The sequence below is a fragment of the Taudactylus pleione genome, unplaced genomic scaffold, assembly GCF_031769625.1.
Source record: "Taudactylus pleione unplaced genomic scaffold, aTauple2 ptg000070l, whole genome shotgun sequence".
NCBI classification, from domain to species: domain Eukaryota; kingdom Metazoa; phylum Chordata; class Amphibia; order Anura; family Myobatrachidae; genus Taudactylus; species Taudactylus pleione.
This window is the reverse complement of record NW_028284472.1, coordinates 14,686,726-14,706,634: the sequence shown is the minus strand read 5'-3', so window position 1 is coordinate 14,706,634 and position 19,909 is coordinate 14,686,726. Positions and strand designations below refer to the sequence as shown.

General features: G+C 45.3%; 1 protein-coding gene across 1 annotated transcript in view; it reads left to right on the top strand.

Moving 5' to 3' along the window:
- The window catches only part of LOC148533788 (adhesion G protein-coupled receptor F5-like), a 481,437-nt gene that overhangs the window by 117,922 nt on the left and 343,606 nt on the right, over window positions 1–19,909 (top strand). Inside the window, exon 8 of the mRNA XM_088467202.1 lies at window positions 2,819–2,977. Within this exon, the coding sequence (XP_088323328.1) occupies window positions 2,819–2,977 (159 nt within the window). The remainder of the gene's footprint in view (window positions 1–2,818; window positions 2,978–19,909) is intronic.

Sequence of the window (19,909 nt, the reverse complement as noted above, 5' to 3'; positions counted from 1 at the left end):
ATTGCTCTCTGTACAGTTTCTTGGGGAAGGGATGGCTTTCACATAGAAAAAGGACATATTCTTAAACGTAACTGTGATTACATGTAGACACTAGCATGAATAATTCAACATTATTATTTTATTGTTTCAAATTAAATGAAAAGTAACAATGCTTCCATGAATGTGCCATATATTGCAAGTATGACAAAGCAGGTATTATACCACTTTGCATGATAATTTTGCCAGTATTAATGATATATGTATTGTACAATACAGAGACCATGCATCTTTGTGGCCACCATAAAAAATAGAGAGTATTGTAATGACAGTCATAGAATACAGAGAACATCTTAGTGACCGTCATGCCATACAGAGAGCATCACAGTGACTGCAATACTATATAGAGAGTATCCTAGTGACTGCTATACAAAACAAAGAGCATCCTAATATTTGCCATACAATACATGGGGCATTCTATGGACCTATGGTATGTACAATACAGAGAGCATCTTAGAAACCTACTGTACATGCAATACAGAGTGTATCCTAGGGAATGCCCTATAATAAATAGAGTATTCTAGGTACCAATATACAATACAGGAAGCATTTTATTGAGCAACATACAATACAGAGAACATCCTTGTAAACTCTATGTATGCCAGAGCACATTCTACTGATAGACATGCAAAACAGAGAGCATCTCCTGAAAAATAACCAATGATCATATTTGTTATTAAGTAACACAAGAGGCCACCACAGAAAGAATAAAAACTAATTAAGAAAATGGTCATTCTCGTAACATTGAAATCTATTTTTTACCCACATTCGATAATGCCATAATTGCCTTTACAATTGTCTTCTTTAGCGAATGGGCCATTATCTCATCCATATTTTCCTTGTTTCCTAACAGAGTTTACCCCACTCTACCTTTTATTTTCTACAGGTACTTACACCTGCACTGTCAGTGAAACAAATCGAGAACAAAACACAACCATTGATAGTATTAATGAGCTGCCGATAGATCTGTCGGGTAATAACGAAACTTCCTGCGATGGGGCTACATTTAATTTGACTTGCTGTGCCAAAGACTTTTTAGTTTCAGTTGGGACATGGACTGTAAATGGGAAATCCGGTAAGTCAGATATATTTTGTTTCTTCCCATCTGGCCTCATAGCTGAAATGACTCGTTCTGATCGGTGCACTATGGAAGGACTCAAAATGTAATCACTATGATCACCACATTTTAGGATTGTCCAGTACATTTGCTGTGTATAAAAGTGCAGCTATTTCATTCACAACTAATAGAATCTGTTTGGCTATGTCTATGGATAGAATCAGGATACAAAAATATAACTCACTGGGAAATTGGCGGTGGCGCAGAAAAACACATGTGCCGCTGGGGCGCTGGGTGGGATTAGATTAGATCACTCCCAGGGGGAAGCAGCAGCAGTTTCCTGCAGATACCTCCTGCTGCATTAGCATTTTAGATGGATGGAATTGCTCTGCAATTCTGTCCATCTCTGAATCTACAGGAGTCCCTGGGCTATTCTCCTCAGATACTGTCTCTCAGATAATGACTGTGGTCTGTTTTATCCTTAGGTTATGGTGTCTCTCCTCCTTAGATACTATTCCTGGATCCTATGCTTCCTTTCCCCACCTCCTCCTGATATACAGTCACCAGTGCCTGTCCTCCCTCAGATGAAAGCCCCAATCACTACCCAGAAGAAGTCTCTGGTCCTTGTTCGCCCTGTTTCTATCTCTGTGGCTAAATGGGAGACCCCGGGCTGGGTCAGGGTACAGCCTAGGGGTAGGATACCTGGGCAGGCAGCTTCTTCCACTCAGGGGGTGTTGGCTCAGCTCTGCCTGTCTCTCGAGTAGGGTCTATGTAGCTCTCCACCCTCACCATTGTGGGGGATGCAGGAGTGTAGCAAACTGTGGTCCGGTCAAAGGGCCACATTGGAGCAGGTGGAAGGTCACATTTGTCTCATGGGTCTTAGTTTGGATTACCCTACCAAAGAGTACAGCTGGGTACACATTAGATGAGTTCTCTGACATTATTGTGAATTGGACCAGCGTATTGGCCTGATTGTTTAGTGTGTATGCACTATGTGTGCTTCCGCGCTGGTCATTGGGGTAATTCCATTGGCCCTGCATGCACAGCAGATGGAGCGACCCAGCTGCCAATCCCAGCGATGTGATTGGTGCAGGTGAAAAATGTATCGCCCAGTCAGACTCTGGAACATGCAGTGTGCACTGCCCACCGATATACCATTCCATCGGGCAACAGATTGGCGGGTTGAGTAATGTTTGAGAGAAGATTTAATTCCACAATTATGTAAGAGTTAGAAGAATCATACTGGACAGTTGATTAAAATATTAAATCCAGTTATTTTGAGGTATAAATCTTCCAAATAAAACACTAATTCCAAAAACTTGGGCAGGTGGCATCATGATCTCTCAGACATTTGGTTATAGACTCTTTTTTGGTTTATCTTAGTATGAGTTTTTTCAGAAAAATAAAACTTGGTACATGAAATCGGAGCCAACTGATCCATGACACCTAGCTAAGACTGAAGGCGGTCGTGGATCATTATATTGTACCACAACGGTAACACCCAGGTGATTATCTGGACCATCCAACTTTTGTAAATACAAAAATCATGATACTTACAGTAGGTCACAACATCCAGGAGTTGCCCTATGTCTAACAACACTCCCCCCCCCAATATGGCATTGAACTCTGCTCACGAATACATAAAATCATAGGCCCCCCTCCTCTAATTTATTAAAGTGTAACTGGAATGTTTGTAAAATAAATTGCATCATAACTCAGTTACAGGAGAATCAATTAGCAACGCAACCTGCACAACGTACATTGTAACCCCAGATGTGACAGAGTGCGCGCTTAATGAGTCCATCTCCTCGTACACTTGCAAATTGCAGAGATTGGAAGGTGCAACAGCTTCAAAGACATTAAATGTGACATATTTGCCAAAAGGTAAGCCTTGTTACTGAGTGATATAATATTTAATGTTCAGTTGTGCTTATATTTTATTTCAGTTGTCTCCTCCTAAAGTGCAAAAAACTACTGTACATGAAAATGTACAACTGGTCAGTTGCCTAATAAACCATCCTTTGCGGCCAGGTAACCATTAGAGCAGCACAGGGATGAACCACAGTTCTCAGAGTAACAGACTCAATTCACTGGCAAAAGGTAACGGGTAGAAAGGAATGGCAGCACCAGTGACTTTGAGATAGCTTTAGATACAGTAGGTCCCAGTCTTGCTGGGTTGCAGCTTGAGATACGAGGAAATATGATAGTCAGTCTCTCATTGAGGATGGTATCTGGATGGAAAATCGACAGTCAATAGGTAGACATCAGATGGTCGACATGTAATTGGTTGACATAGTCAAAAGAACAACGTCGACTGACAAATGGTCGACAGTGCAGAAGGTCGATAGAGTTAAAAGTTGACAAGGTTAAAAGGTCAACAGGTTAAAATGGTTTACACAAAATTTGTCGAACCCATTTTTGATGGTTATTCTCAATTTTTAAGGTTATGGATGGGTTAGGGTTGAGCACTTTGGGGAGGGTCAGTGTTAGGCTGCTGGAGGGGACCAATAGGGTTAGGCGCTAGGGGGAGGGGTTAGGGTTAGTCTAGAGTTAGGTTTAATAAACCATTTTTGTGTTGACCGTTTTTGCGTTAATTTCCAGGTCTACCACCCTGCAATAAAACAGAATCAGAGACCCGGGAATTTAGTCCCGGGATGACCCCTTTACACAGGGAAAAATCCCGGGTTGTTTAGCAAATTACTGGGTAAAAGTGGATAACACAGGATTTTCATTTTCAGTGTGAAAGGGGGATTAGGAGCTGATTGGCTGTTAGTTTATCACTTTCCAATTTATCTCTTTCCAGAGCTTAGTAAATCTGCCCTGAATTATGCAGTATTGGTTGCAGCAGCTGTCACTCACCAAGAAATTGGTGTAGCACATTGGTCCACATGAGTCTCCCGCTGTCTACGGAAAGGCATCATTAGCTTATATTACCTTACAGTGTGTCTGTACTGCTTGTATAAAAAAAAAAAACACTTTATTTTATTGCACTGAATTTAATAAATTAGAAGAGAGATGGAATGCATTGCATATGCATGGCGGTAATTAAACACCTGAGTCTGTGGGGTCTGTCACCGGACAGTTAGGTGTTACTAGTTGTGTGAGGTAGAAAGGTGGGTGACGTTAGGAAGGTTGTAGCCTATGGGGTTAATATATGGTGGGTGTTTCTTGGCCATGTTAGGCATGTGGTATAGCATTTTAAGGAGATTTGGTTTGGTGCAGGGATGGACATTGGTAGCCTGTCACACTCCGGGATGCTGGGCTGCACCGTTTGGGGCCCTGAGGACCGAGTTTGAGAACCTGTTGTCTAGATAATCGATACTTGCCTACCTACCTACAGCAGCCCACCTTCCTAGATCTCACCTACTTTCCCAGTGAAGTTGACTGGATGGGGGTGTTTTAACGGAAGTTGCAGCAAATTGCGCCAATATAGCCACACATCTGCTGCATGATGCCGCAAATCTCAGCATTTTGCAGCAGTAGTGGGAGGGCCACAATGACACAAAGCATGTGACCAGGTCCCCCCATACCTGCCCCCTGGACCTCCCCTACAGTATCTCTCGGACGCTACACATAGATTGTTAAACCTCCATAGATCTACAGAATACAGACTGGTAAATCTCTCACGTTGGAAGGAACTGGTGTCTGCATATTGTTACACCAGATGACTCGTTAGTCTTTTTGTTTTCAGTTTTGCAAAAAAAAAAAAACCAGTGTAAGTTATATATAATACACAACATATACTGTGCTAACAGGAGGAGTCAGAATGTTAGATATAATAACAAGAAACGTATAAGTATGACCTTTATTTTTGCCAAATTCTGTCTGCACAGGTTTTGGAAGGCACTGGCCTATATATCATTTGTGCAGAACAAACCAATAAACGTTATATACTGTAGACAGTAAAATAATGGCTACAATGTATAAATAATATGTTTGCTTTCCCTTTGTCTTCCCTACAGCAAAGTTAACCATTGCAAAGTCCCCGGAGACACTTTTTTATGGAGACACATTAACAATTGTTTGTAACTTCACTAAACTAATGGACATTTCCTGGTACCTCAATTCTATTGATATAACATATAATTCCAGCTACACCACTTCTTATACTCAGTACAGTACCGTGGTTAGCTATATGCTGAATAAAACTGATGTCAGTGTCTCTGACATAGGTGGGTACAACAGACTCTTACTCCTAATACAACGCATTCTATTTTTTAATTGAGTAGTTTTTATTTTAGTTTTTTATTTTATAGTTTTCAGAAACAATCATAACAAAATACACTTAATATAAGAAAAAGAAAAATCAAACAAAATAAAATGTAAAACATCAGGGTAATACAATTGAGCAGGAAAGACAGCACATAATAGAAAGATGTGGTAACATCAAGTAACATCACTGGGAAAATGACATAACATTGCATTATAAACATGTATAATACAACACATTATTATAGAGTCTTGTTATTCGGACAGTGTAGAAAATACTGTAATTATTACTGGAAGTAGCAGTAAGTATCACTATCAGCTAAGAAGCAGTAATACAGCCCTATAAAGTATTCTAATACATAACCACAAATCTATTCTATAAGGGGGAAGAAGACACCTCTAGAAAATGCAGGATACACTAACCTTCTACATATCTATTGTGGCCAGGGCTGCCATCAGAGATTGGGGGGCCTGGGACTGTCAAAATATGCAGGGCCCCACCCCCTCTTGGGATGAGGGGGTTGGTTTGTCAGAGAAAAGGGGCGTTGCTGTGGATGTGGGTGGAGCTATAGCAGAGGTGTGGCATTGGTGCATAAACCAGTTTTAAAAAAATTATCAAAGTTTGGGCTGTGGGGGTGGAGGTTATAACATGTTAATCTATTATATAGAGGTGATAGCGTGGGGTGAAGGTGAGAAAGCAAGGTGAGGGTGGGAGAGCAGGCGGAGGGTGGGAGAGCAGGTGAGGGTGGGAGAGCAGGTGGAGGGTGGGAGATAGGGTAAAAGTGGGAGAGCAGGATGAGGGTGGAATAGCAGGGTAAAAAGTGGGAGAGAGTCTAAAAGTGGGAGAATAGGGTGAGGGTGGGAGAGAGGGTAAAAGTGGGAGAGCAGGTTGAGGGTGGAATAGCAGGGTAAAAAGTGGGAGAGAGGGTAAAAGTGGGAGAGCAGGGTGAGGGTGGGAGAGAGGGTAAAAGTGGGAGAGCAGGGTAAAATTGGGAGAGCAGGGTAAAAGTGGGTGAGCAGGGTGAGAGTGGGAGAGAGGGTAGAAGTGGGAGAGCAGGGTGAGGGTGGGAGAGAGGGTAAAAGTGGGAGAGCAGGATGAGTGTGGAATAGCAGGGTAAAAAGTGGGAGAGCAGGATGAGGGTGGAATAGCAGGGTAAAAAGTGGGAGAGAGGGTAAAAGTGGGAGAACAGGGTAAAAGTGGGAGAGCAGGGTAAAAGAGGGAGTGCAGGGTGAAGGTGGGAGAGCAGGGGGAGGGTGGGAGAGAGGGTAAAAGTGGCAGAGCAGGGTGAGGGTGGGAGAGAGGGTAAACGTGAGAGAGCAGGGTGAGCAGGGGGAGAGGGTAAAAGTGGGAGAGCAGGGTGAGGGTGGGAGAGAGGGTAAAAGTGGGAGAGAGGGTAGAAGTGGGAGAGAAGGGTGAGGGTCTGAGAGAGGGTGAATGTGGGAGAGCAGGGTGAGAGTGGGAGAGCAGGGTAAAAGTGGGAGAGCAGGGTGAGGGTGGGAGAGAGGGTAAAAGTGGGAGAGCAGGGTGAGGGTGGGAGAGAGGGTGAATGTGGGAGAGCAGGGTGAGGGTGGGAGAGAGGGTAAAAGTGGGAGAGCAGGGTGAGAGTGGGATAAAGGGTAGAAGTGGGAGAGCAGGGTGAGGGTGGGAGAGCAGGGTAAAAGTGGGAGAGCAGGGTGAGAGTGGGAGAGAGGGTAGAAGTGGGAGAGCAGGGTGAGGGTGGGAGAGTGGGTGAATGTGGGAGAGCAGGGTGAGGGTGGGAGAGCAGGGTGAGAAGGGAGAGCAGGGTGAGGGTGGGAGAGAGGTTAAAAGTGGGAGAGGGTAAAAGTGGGAGAGAGGGTAAAAGTGGGAGAGCAGGGTGAGGGTGGTAGAGCAGGGTAAAAGTGGGAGAGCAGGGTGAGGGTGGGAGAGAGGGTAAAAGTGGGAGAGCAGGGTGAGGGTGGGAGAGCAGGGTAAAAGTGGGAGAGCAGGGTAAAAGTGGGAAAACAAGGGGAGGGTAGGAAAGCAGGAATCTCTGTACATGGATGGGAAGTGGGATCCCCTGCAGCCTCTCCTGCCCATCTGAGCACTTCCTCTTTACAGTGGCTGTAGCAAAAAGGTTCTTCCCCTCGCTGCTGCTACTCCCTCCCCCCGCTGCTACTGCTCCTCCTGTCTGAGTGTTGCCTGACTAGCTGCCACTCGTGGTCTCACCTGCACAGAGAGAGGGCCCAGGGACTGAGAGGCATCAGCATTTTGAATTTGGTGCCGTCTGCGAGTTAGTCGGAGCTCGCGGACCGGCTGCCAATAAGAAGCCGCCGCTGTGGCCGCTCATAATTGGCTTCTGGTCCATGAGCTACAATTGGCACATGGCCGGCGGCGCTTTCAAAATACCCCTGGAGCTTATCTACTCCACTGCTGGCCGGGCCTCTTTTCTGTCCGGGCCCGGGACTCTAGTCCCGGCAGTCCCCCTCCTGATGGCGGCCCTGGTTGTGGCAAAGGGGGCACTGTGACCATCATCGCAGACACCGATCAGCACATGCGCAGAACAGCTCCTGCACAAGCGCTGATCGGCAACCATCGGAGTTGTATGTAAACCATCGGAGTTGTATGTAAACCATCGGAGTTCTATGTAAACCATCGGAGTCGTATGTAAACCATCGGAGTTCTATGTAAACCATCGGAGTTGTATGTAAACCATCGGAGTTGTATGTAAACCTTCAGAGTTGTACATAACTCTGAATCAGTCCTTTTGTTGACAATATGCGACTTTTAAAGGAATATAAGTTTTCTGCCCCAATCGACTCCTGAAGAGAAAAAAGGTGGAAAAGTGCTGCAGGCACAATGGGACACACACAATCTAACTAATAATATTTCATTCATAAGCTAAAATGCACATCAATATAACCATAACACAAGGAATACACAATATCATATGTAATATATTCCTATAGGACATACCACTCTAATAATAGTATGTGCTCGTATCTGCAAATCCACAATACCTATCTGCAATAATGCAAATACTGACAGGGGACAATATACATCCATGTGTTATTCTAAAGTACAACAGTGATCTCCTAATTGCTATAATAATGACATAAAGTATATAAAATATCAGAGTCATATCAGGAAAGCCAATGCTTATAAGAATGACGGGCGTAGCTGGGATATAGTGGTGACTGCACTTTTAAAACCTGGATATGTAACAATTACCAAACAAATGAGTTGAAGTGAATCCAAACTGTATGGATAGTATACACTGTACAATTAAGGGACATGGGCCAAATCACCAACCGTAAATAGACAGATCAGTAGCTGCAGTGGGTACGTCTCTGGCAGCGCAGTGGGAGCGCCGCTCCTGCCGGCCATGAAGTTGCTGTATCTGCCGCTTCCCGGCCTGTCTCTCCGCCAGCTCTGCTGTGGGTCGCCGCGTTAATAGATCATAAATAGCATGTTGTGTGCAATGCCAGTAATTAGTTGCTGTGGCCTCAGCCCGATAGTGTAATGCGCCTTTAGTTGGAGGCCTCCAGTCTAAAAGTAATATGGTAATCCAGATATGCAGTCCTGCTCTATACTGGTTTTAGGAGCAATATCCAATAATATCAGCTTATCGGTAATGCGTTTCACCGCGAACAGCGACTTTCTGAAAAGGCAGAATAATCTATCAATCAAGTGCTGCCCTTACATGTTTATGGGGCCTATTCAATAACTGTTATGGGCCTGTTGCTCATGTAGAAACACTAGTTTTTACATGTTTTAGTAACGGGCCCATTCACTATTTGGGGCCTGACTGGGATGCCTAGTAATTTGCAAACGACAAAAAACTGAAAGTTCTCAGAGTTCACTTGCAGGAAACAGCGCCATCTTCAGATGGCATTAATTCCCGGAGCCCCGCTCCTTCCTATGCAGGGCCGGTGCTAGGTTTCTCGGCACCCTGCGCCCCTTTTCTCCCCCTCTGCCCCTTTCCTCTTCCACTCCCTCTGGCAGGTATTATAATACTTTGCATGATAATTTAGCCATTATTAATGATAGATGTACTGTATAATACAGTGAACATGCATCCTTGTGGCCACCATAAGATATAGAGAGCTTTGTAATGGCAGTCATGGAATACAGAGAACATCTTAGTCACCATCATGCCATACAGAGAGCATCACAGTAGCTGCCATAGTATATAGAGAGTATCCTATTGACTGCTATACAAAACAAAAAGCATCCTAATAATTGCCATACAATACACTGAGCATTCTATGTTACTACTGTATGTACGTACAATACAGAGAGCATCTTTGTAAACTACTGTACATGCAACACAGACCGTATGCCCTACAATAAATAGAGCATCTTAGGGACCAATATACAGAGCATTTTATTGAGCAACAGACAATACAGAGAACATCTTTGTAAACTCTATGCATGCCAGAGCACATTCTACTGATAGACATGCAAAACAGAGAGCTTCTCTTGAAAAATAACCAATGATCATATTTGTTATTAAGTAACACGAGAAGCCACCACAGAAAGAAAAAAATTAATTAAGAAAATGGTCACTCTCATTACATTGAAATCTGGACCTGATTCAGACCCAGACGCTATTTGCGGACGGTAGTTTCAAAAAAGGGGCCGGCTATTTAAATTGAGCGCTCGCTCTTTGCGGTTTGTTGAGGCCTCTATGTCTGAGTGAGCGAACGAAAAATGCGCTTGCTATTTTGTAAAGACGCCCCTTTGCCGATCGCATCACACGTCATCTCCGGTATTTTTAGAATAATCGGGTACATTGAAAGGCATCTGAACTGCTCGTCGAGGCTAAAGGACAACCAAGTGATGTGGTCAATGATGCTCCTTTAATAATTATGTACTCCCATTAAACACCTTTTTACCATTAGGCACGCCTGCGTTTGGATCTCCACTCCCCCGTTTTCAAGCACCTTCCCCTGTTACCACCCACAAACGGTACATTCTGTCAATCAAATTAGCAGCCCCTCGTTGTTTTGCAAGTGCACGATTTCCGACCGCAATGACTGGTTTGTGCATGCGCATTACGACCCATACACAGTTGTGCGAACATTGCTCAGAGCGAACGAGCGGCCCCTTACGAGTGGCTCTGAATCAGGCCCTTAATTTTTACCCACATTCCAAAATGCCACATTTGCCTTTACAATTGTCTTCTTTAGTGAATGGGCCATTATCTCATCCATATTGTCCTTGTTTCGTAACAGAGCTTACCCCTCTCTACCTTTTATTTTCTATAGGTACTTACACCTGCGCTGTCAGAGAAACAAATCAAGAACAAAACACAACCATTGATAGTATTACTGAGCTACCGATAGATCTGTCGGGTAATAACGAAACTTTCTGCAATGGTGTTACATTTAATTTGACTTGCTGTGCCAAAGACTTTTCAGTATCTAATGGGACATGGACTGTAAACGGGAAATCCGGTAAGTCAGATATATTTTGTTTCTTCCCATCTGGCCTCATAGCTGAAATGACTCATTCTGGTTGGTGCACTATGGAAGGACATAAAATGTAATCACTACAATCACAACATTTTAGGATTGTCGAGTAGATTTGCTTTGTATAAAAGTGCAGCTATTTCATTCACAAATAATAGTATCTGTACGGCTATGTCTCTGGATAGTATCAGGATACACAAAATATAGCTATGAGATGCTGCTGGATTAGATTTAGATTGGATCTGCACTAATACAGGCTATATATGTAATGTCTATTTTATATATTTCTGTAGCCGAGGACAGTCTGGGATTCATCCCGAGTAGCATCGCCACAGCAACCGCTTTAGCATCTTTTACCGTAGTCACATCTGTGACTTTATACTAATGCTACTAAAAGCAATCATTGCACTTTGTGCTTCTTTAGGCGAATCATCGGTCACACCATCGAAACTTGCACCAGTCCCGTGCTAAGTGCAGATTGTCCATCAGAGTATGGCTTCCAATTTGAGCAATTACGTACCTGAGCGCTCACGGCAAACGCCCATACGATGGTGCATCTCTGTGTGTCTGACTAGCCCCTTCCCAGTCACTGCCGTGGAGCGCGAAATACATGTCCAATGCATTTCTGAGACCATGAGTCTCAATCACTACTGCAACACTGTTTGTACACACCATGCACCGCGTGCACTGTACCAGTTTTTATGGAATTTTGCGCACGAACAGTAGCAGGAAAATCATTCACATCAGCAATGTGTGCTACCCAGAAGCAGTAGGGACCCTCTTTTTTCTTATCACTGTGGATGCTGATTATGCAATCATGAAAAGCATGGAAGGCCTTCCCCAGCTCACATTACGGAGGTCTCCCCTCATTCAAGCAAACAGAGCATTTAATAAGGATGGGAATCATTACAAAATTGATTTTATCGATATTTTCAACATTGAAGAAAAAAATTGATAGAGACAAGATATTGTTTGCAGAAAAAAAATCTGAACCTTCTATGCGTCATTTTCTGAGACACAGACGTGACATCACAATGCCCTGTGGCTTGCTGAGTGTGTGCTGTGCGCAGCAGCTGCTAGATGGCAGCTGCGAGTCTCACGTCACAGGGAATGAAAGGGTTAATCTGGGGCTGGCCGGCCTGCAGGAACCTATACAAATATAATGAATATCAGTTAAAAAACACAACAACAGTGAGGCAGCATCAAAGCCTCACTATTAATTAAGGGCCTGATTCAGCAAGGATCGCAACTGCGATTATAAATGCAATCGGACGATTTTTGCGTTCTGCACATGCGTATGCATCGCAGTGCTTGTGCGCGAACCAGCCACTGCCATCGGGACTGAGATCGCAGAGACTACGCAGACCTATCACAGAGTGATTGACAGGAAGGGCCATCTGTGGGAGGTGACAGGGGGTGGTCGGAGAAACGCAGACGTGCCAGTGCGGTTGAACGCAGTTGCAGGGGCGTGCATAAATAATCCACTGCCAGGCCATACGCAGCTTGGGCTTTCACTACTTATGATGAGGCTAGCAATTCCTGAGTAAGGTCAGACCTTGTGCAAGTGTGTGTGAGGCTGCGATGGTTCTCAGTGTTACCGATGGTTTCACAGTCTTGCAAAGTAATACGGATGTGTGCAAGGTGAGGTGGATGTCCTTATATTCTGCTGCAACGGCATAGCGGTCGCAGTGGATTAGCATATTATCGCAGTGAGACTGTGAGCGTAATCGCAGCTGCGATCCATACTGAGGCCCTGATTCAGAGCCGGGCGCTCTGACAGAGCGCTCGCTCTGACAGAGCGCTCGCTCTGAATCAGGGCCGTCCCTCTTACTTTTTGGAGCGGCCTCCTGGCCACTCGCATAGCTGTGGGTGACCACCCACAGCTATAGCGAGCGGCCAAAATGATGGTCGCGATAGTCAAGACCATCGTGACCATCGGGCTTGCGATGAGACCCTTGTGGTAGGGTCTCATCTGCCGCAAGCCCTGGAGTGATTTTGGCTCTATCAGAGCTAAAAGCAGTCCCACTGACATCACTAGTGATGTCAGTGGGGCCGGCTCCAGACGGTAGGCGTTCCCAAGGGAACGCCTCCATCTGGGCAGCCTTGCCCCCGGCACGCCCACCAAAGGGGGCGTGCTGTCACTCACCCGTCATTATTCGGGTCTCACGCATGCGCACGACGGAGCCGCCTCCGTCGTGCGCATGCGCACTTGGGCAACATCAACCCACTTGCGAGCGGGTCTGAATCAGGCCCTGAATCAGGCCCTAAGAAATGATTGGAAATCAAATGTGGAAAATAGATAAGACCAATATTTTCAATAGCGATTCCCATCCCTAGATCTAAGTGAACAGTATATTGCTCAACAAAAAATGCCCTTAACACACCAGTGAGGCTGTACCAGTGTAAGTATGTTCCCAGTGCCAGATTAAGGTCCACATGGGCCTGGAGCTGAAATTTATGAATGGCCTATTGTGTGGCGCTGCAGAGGAGTGTGATAACTTCTGTGGCAGTGTGACCAGTGATGTGGTCTACACAGGGGGCATGGCTATGTCCATGGGGGCAAAACTTGCGCCTACCTTTAACAAATTTATAGTGGAGCTATAACAAAAAAGTTTTGTTTCTTTTGTGAAAGTGCAAACACAGCTGCCATCCGCGGCCTGCCGCACCTCTGGAGGTTATGATTGATCATAATCACCCCTCATAGATGCAGCAGCTCCCTATATGCATACACACAGAGACATATATATATATATATATATATATACACACAGACACACTGTATATAAACACTAATATATATATCAATGGATCAATGGGTTGGGTATGGGTTTCCAGCGCCGGCATCCCGCCAGGGTTAGGATAACAACACTTGCTGGTCAGTATCCTGACCCTCCCCCCTAGTGCCTAATCCTATAGTGCCTAATCCTAACCTCTCCTCTCTGCACCCGTAAACCTAACCCTCTCTACTTAGTGTCCAACCCTCCCCCTAATGCTTAACCCTAAGCCCGGTACTTAGTCAGGATGCCGGGACCAGGATTCTGACAGGTATGAGGATTCCAGCGCTGGCATTGTAAGCACCGGAATCCCGACTGTCGGTATAATGACCGCATCCAATACCAGTGAAGGCGACACTCTGACTGCAATTGTGGATCACACAAGACCCCCAAGATGCTTTCAATGTTTCAGAATTCTTTACTTAGGTTCTTTAATCATGAAAGAACCTAAAGCCAGGTACACACTAGGTCGATGTTGGACTGACCCGCGACCTGCTGATTTTTAAGTGTATACACACTTGCCAATCATCTGCCCGATGACCCGGCCTTGACAGCTGCACAGCAGATCGGATATGTCTGTGAACCATGTCGTTCACAGACATATCCGCTGTACACACACGGTGATGCACTATGGATATATCGCCTGTTCAGTGAAATGGGGGATATATCTATCAGTGTGTACCCAGCTTAAGTAAAGAGTTATTGTATTTTGAAAGCAATTGGATGTCCTGTGTGGTCCATAATCACCATCAGGGTCGCATTTATTGGCATAATTGTGTGGATGCCAACCTATTGCAGAAGTTGGCAATTAAGGAGGACACTGGCGCAAATTCTATTTACGAGCATGCAGGGGCGTTTTAAGAGAGGAGGGGGCCCGTGTGCACTCCTCGTGCGGGGCCCCCTCCTCTCTCCCTGGTGGCTGGCCGCCGACTGACGCGGCTGGCTAGCCACTGGAGCATTAGTCGACTCCGGGCACTAGAGTGTGCCCGGAGTCTACTACAAATGCGCAGAACGCCAGAAAATGGGCGGGGCAGCCATTTTTCCGGTGTTCTGAGCCGCAGTGACCCCCGACGCGGGACCTCGGACAGGTAAGTTTAAAAAAAATATGGGTGCAGTGTGTGCGGTGCGGGGCCCCCCTGGACCCGGGGGCCCCACACCGCACACACTGCACTCATTATAGATACACCACTGCGAGTATGGGAGTGCCAGGTTCAACAACTGATCTATATATATATATATATATACCCACACATATACAAAAACATATACATATATATATTTACATACATGTACACACATATACAAAAACATATACATATATATATACACACACACACATTTTATATATATATATATATATATATATATATATAAAATGTGTGTGTGTGTGTGTATATATATATGTATATGTTTTTGTATATGTGTGCACATGTATGTAAATATATATATATATACATACACACACACATTTGTGTATATATACACATATATAAATACACACACTTAATAGATGCCAGACATTACACTGACCTGTGGGAAGGAACGCTGGTTATGCATGCTGGCTTCTTCTCACAGCAGCTCAGCCTCTGCACTCTGCTCAAAAGGCTAACCTTATAGTTTAATTTCATTGCGCAGGGAGGAGGGGAGTAGTGGCCCCTTGGGTGAAACGGCTGGGCTTCAGATGACCCAGGGAACCGGAGCCAATTTCACATGGTCAGGGAAGCTAGTACGACCGGGGGGGCGGAGCTTCGGGCGGCATGGGGGCGGAGCTTCGGGCGGCATGGGGGCGGAGCCTCAGACTGCAGGGCCAGGGAGAGAAATTGGACAGTCAGTGACGGAGCTTCGGACTGCCGATGCGCGGAGGGGGGTGAATGGACCAGACTTCGAATCCTCCATCACTGCAATGTCGGATTCAAAGTAGTGCAGACAGTGTTCACAGGGATTTTTTTTTCCTGTCTGCACTGCGTTGGGCCTATTTGAATGGTTGGCCTGGAGCTGGAGCTCCACCAAGCCCATTAGTAATCCGGCCCTGTATGTTCCTCTGGTCTGTCCCACACCTAACAGATATTTCGCCACATGATCAAAAAGTGCACGGATGTCAGTTGATCAATTACAAACAGGACAAGTAGCTCTGGAAGTCACGTGGCATGTCGGTGATACCCAGGGCGGGATGCAAGACGCATCGTAATTTGCATGAAATGCCTCCCGCCACTCTTCCCATGCATGTCGGCATTCATTACATCGGCATGCAGGAAGAAATACGCAAAGGCCAGCTCTCTCGGTAAGGGGCTATTCTCCTCAGATACTGTCTCTCAAATAATGACTGTGGTCTGTATTATACTCAGGTTATGGTATCTCTCCCCCTAAGATACTGTATTTGGATCCTATGCTCCCTTCCCCCATCATACAGGATTCCTCCTTATATACAGTCACCTGTGCCTGTCCTACCTCAGATAAAAGCCCCAATTACTACACAGAAGTCGTCTCTGGTCCTTGTCCACCCCGTGTCTGACTCTGCTGCTAAATTGGAGACCCCTGGCTGAGGACACCCTATGGGCAGGATAACTGGGCTGGCAGCTGCTTCCATTCAGGGGGTGTTGGCTCAGCTCGATCTGTCTCTCAAGTATGGCCTACACAGCACTTCTTGTTTGCCATTGTGGAAGTGCAGGAATCTAGCGGTGGATCGAAGACTCCAAACTGTGGTCCGGTCAGAGGGCCACATTGGAGCAGGTGGAAGGCCACATTTGGCCCGTGGGCTTTAGTTTGGACTCCTCTACCAAAGAGTAAAGCTGGGTACACACTGGATGATTTCTCGGATGATATGGTGAATTCTACAGATATATCATCCCAATCATCTAGTGTGAAGGTACTAGGCGCACTCTCACGCAGTGATATCAGGGTTGTTCCATCGGCCATGCATTCGCAGCTGTTATGAATCCCTGGGGAGATTCACACAGAAGAGGTAGTAGAACCCGAGGACACTGGAGAACTGGCCAATTGTGTGACTTTGATCGCATGGCAACCTTAAGGGCTGATGTGTACTTGACTGGTTGCACCTTTAAGAGCTGATGTGTATTAGATTGCTTGCAGCCTTAAGGGCTGATGTGTACTTTTGTTGGTTGCAGCCTTGAGGGCTGATGTGTACTTGGCTGGTTTTAGTCTTGAGGGCTGATGTGTACTTGGCTGGTTGCAAGCTTGAGGGCTGATGTGTACTTGGCTGGTTGCAGCCTTGAGGGCTGATGTGTACTTCGCTGGTTGCAGCCTTGAGAGCTGATGTGTACTTGGCTGGTTGCAACCTTGAGGGCTGAAATGTACTTGGCTGGTTGCAGCCTTGATGGCTGATGTGTACTTGACAAGATTGCAGAAAAAGTCTAAATTACAAGAGTCTATCTAGTTGCTGGTGGATGACAGCAACTGCCATGACGTTGGTAACAGTTAGCTGCAGTGTGGCTAGGCTGCCGCTATTGCTGGTAACAGATGATACACTCTGACACTGAGGTGCGACTGAGACTATAGAAATTTGGAAACAACTGTACACTCTGACACTGTAATGCAGCTGAGACTCCCGTGATGTTGGTGACAGCTACCGCTTAGATGCTGTAGTGTGGCTGAGCTGCTGCTAGTGCTGGTAACAGATGATACTGAAGTGTGACTGAGACTGTAGAAGCTTAGAAGAAACCGACTACTCTGATACTCCTAGCAACAAGCACACGAGAGCCGCCTTGTGCACTGAAGTCCAACAGGATGCTACGATGGCTTGTTACAACAGCAGATGGAGCGACCTAGCTATAAACCCAGCAAGGTGAATGGTGCAGGTGAATGATGTATTGGCCGATCAGATACCGGATCGTGCAGTATGTACTGACTGCCCAATATATTGTTTCCTAGAACTATCGGGCGTCGGATTGATGGGTCAGGTAATGTGTACCCAGGTTAAGAGAAGATTTAATTCCACAATTATATAATAATTAGTGGAGTTGTCCTAGAGCAGTGGTGTCAAACTCGGGCCATCCAGCTGCCATGGGACTACATATCCCAGCATGCCCTGCCACAGTTTCAGCATTCACTAAGAGCAGAATTGTAGCAGTGCATGCTGGGATGTGTAGGTCTACTGCAGCTGAAGGGCCTGAGTTTGATAGCACTGTCCTAGACTGTTGATCAAAATATTAAATCCAGCTATTTTGCGGTATAAATATTCCAAATAAAACACTAATTCCAAAAACTTGGGAAGGTGGCATCATGATCTCTCAGATACTTGGTTACAGACTCAGTTTGAGTTTTTTCAGAAAAATAAAACTTGGTCCATGAAATCACAGCCAACTGTTCCATGACACCTAGCTAAGACTGAAGGCGGTCATGGATCATTATATTGTACCAACGGTAACAACCAGGTGTTTAGCTGGACCACCCAACTTTTGTAAATATTAAAATCATGATACTTACAGTAGGTCACAACATCCAGGAGTTGCCCTATGTCTAACAACACCCCCCCCCATATCCATTTAGCGCTACTCATGAATACATAAATTCATAGCCCCCCCCCCTCTATTTTATTAAAGTGTATCTGGAATGTTTGTAAAATAAATTGCATCATAACTCAATTACAGGAGCATCAATTAGCAACGCAACCTGCACAACGTACATTGTAACCCCCAATGCGACAGAGTGCGCGCTTAATGCATCCATCTCCTCGTACACTTGCAAATTGCAGAGATTGGAAGGTGCAACAGCTTCAAAGACAATAAATGTGACATATTTGCCAAAAGGTAAGCCTTGTTACTGAGTGAAACAACATTTAATGTTCAGTTGTGCTTATATTTTATTTCAGTTGTCTCCTCTTAAAGTGCAGAAAACTACTGTACATGAAAATGTAACTGGTCAGTTGCCTAATAAGCCGTCCTTTGTGGCCAGGTAACCATTAGTGCAGCAAAGGGATGAACCACAGTTCTCAGAGTAACAGACTCAATTCACTGGCAAAAGGTAACGGGTAGAAAGAAATGACGGCACCAGTGACTCTGATATAGCTTTAGATACAGGGGAAGCAGTCGGGAAGCCGACGGACAGAATCCCAACTGCCGGCTTCCCGACTGTCTAATCCCGGCAAGGAGTTAAATGACAGGTGTCGAAATCCCGACGCCTGTCATTTTACCTACCCCGGGAGCCCGACACCCGGCTTACCGACCGAAGGTGGACAGTCGCAGGGGGGGTTTAGGTTTAGGATGGTTGTAGCCTATGGGGTTGATATATGGTGGGTGTTTCATGGCCATGTTAGGCATGTGATATAGCATTTTAAGGAGATTTGGTTTGCTGCAGGGATGAATATCGGTAGCCCGCCACTGAATGTTGGCCTGGACATCAAATCATGCAATGTGATGGCAGCCATCGCATCGCTACAATTATATAGTATAACCACCATGATGGTTATAATTGCACACAAATAGGGACAGAGCCTGGGGGAATGTGGGCTGGAGTCTCGTGGCTTCGCCGTCCATGTCACTGTGGGGGCGTGCCGATCACACTCCGGGATCCTGGGCTGCACCGTTTGGGGCCCTGAGGACCAAGTTTGAGAACCTGTCGTCTAGATAATCGATACTTGCCTACCTACCCACAGCAGCCTACCTTCCTAGATCTCACCTACTTACCCAGTGAAGTCGACTGGATGGGGGTATTTTGACGGCAGTTGCAGCAAATTGCACCAATATAGCCCCACCTCTGCCTCATGACGCCACCAATCTCAACATTTTGCAGCAGTAGTGGGAGGGCCACAATGACACAAAGCATGTGACCAGGCCCCCCCATACCTGCCCCCTGGACCTCCCCTACAGCATCTCTCGGAAGCTGCACATAGATTGTTAAACCTCCATAGATCTACAGAATACAGACTGGTAAATCTCTCACGTTGGAAGGAACTGGTGTCTGCATATTGTTACACCAGATGACTCGTTATTCTTTCTGTTTCAGTTTTGCAAAAACTACAAAAAAAAACCAGTGTAAGTTATATATAATACACAACATATACTGTGCTAACAGGAGGAGCCAGGATGTTAGATATAATAACAAGAAACGTATAGTATAGGTAGGATGTTTTTCTTTTTTTGCTGAATTCTGTCTGCACAGGTTTTGGAAGGCACTGGCCTATATATCATTTGTGCAGAACAAACCAATAAACGTTATATACTGTAGATAGTAAAATATTGGCTACAATGTATAAATAATATATTTGATTTCCCTTTGTCTCCCCTACAGCAAAGTTAACCATTGCAAAGTCCCCGGAGACACTTTTTTATGGAGACACATTAACAATTGTTTGTAACTTCACTAAACTAACGGACATTTCCTGGTCCCTCAATTCCAATGATATAACAAATAATTCCAGCTACACCACTTCTTATACTCAGTA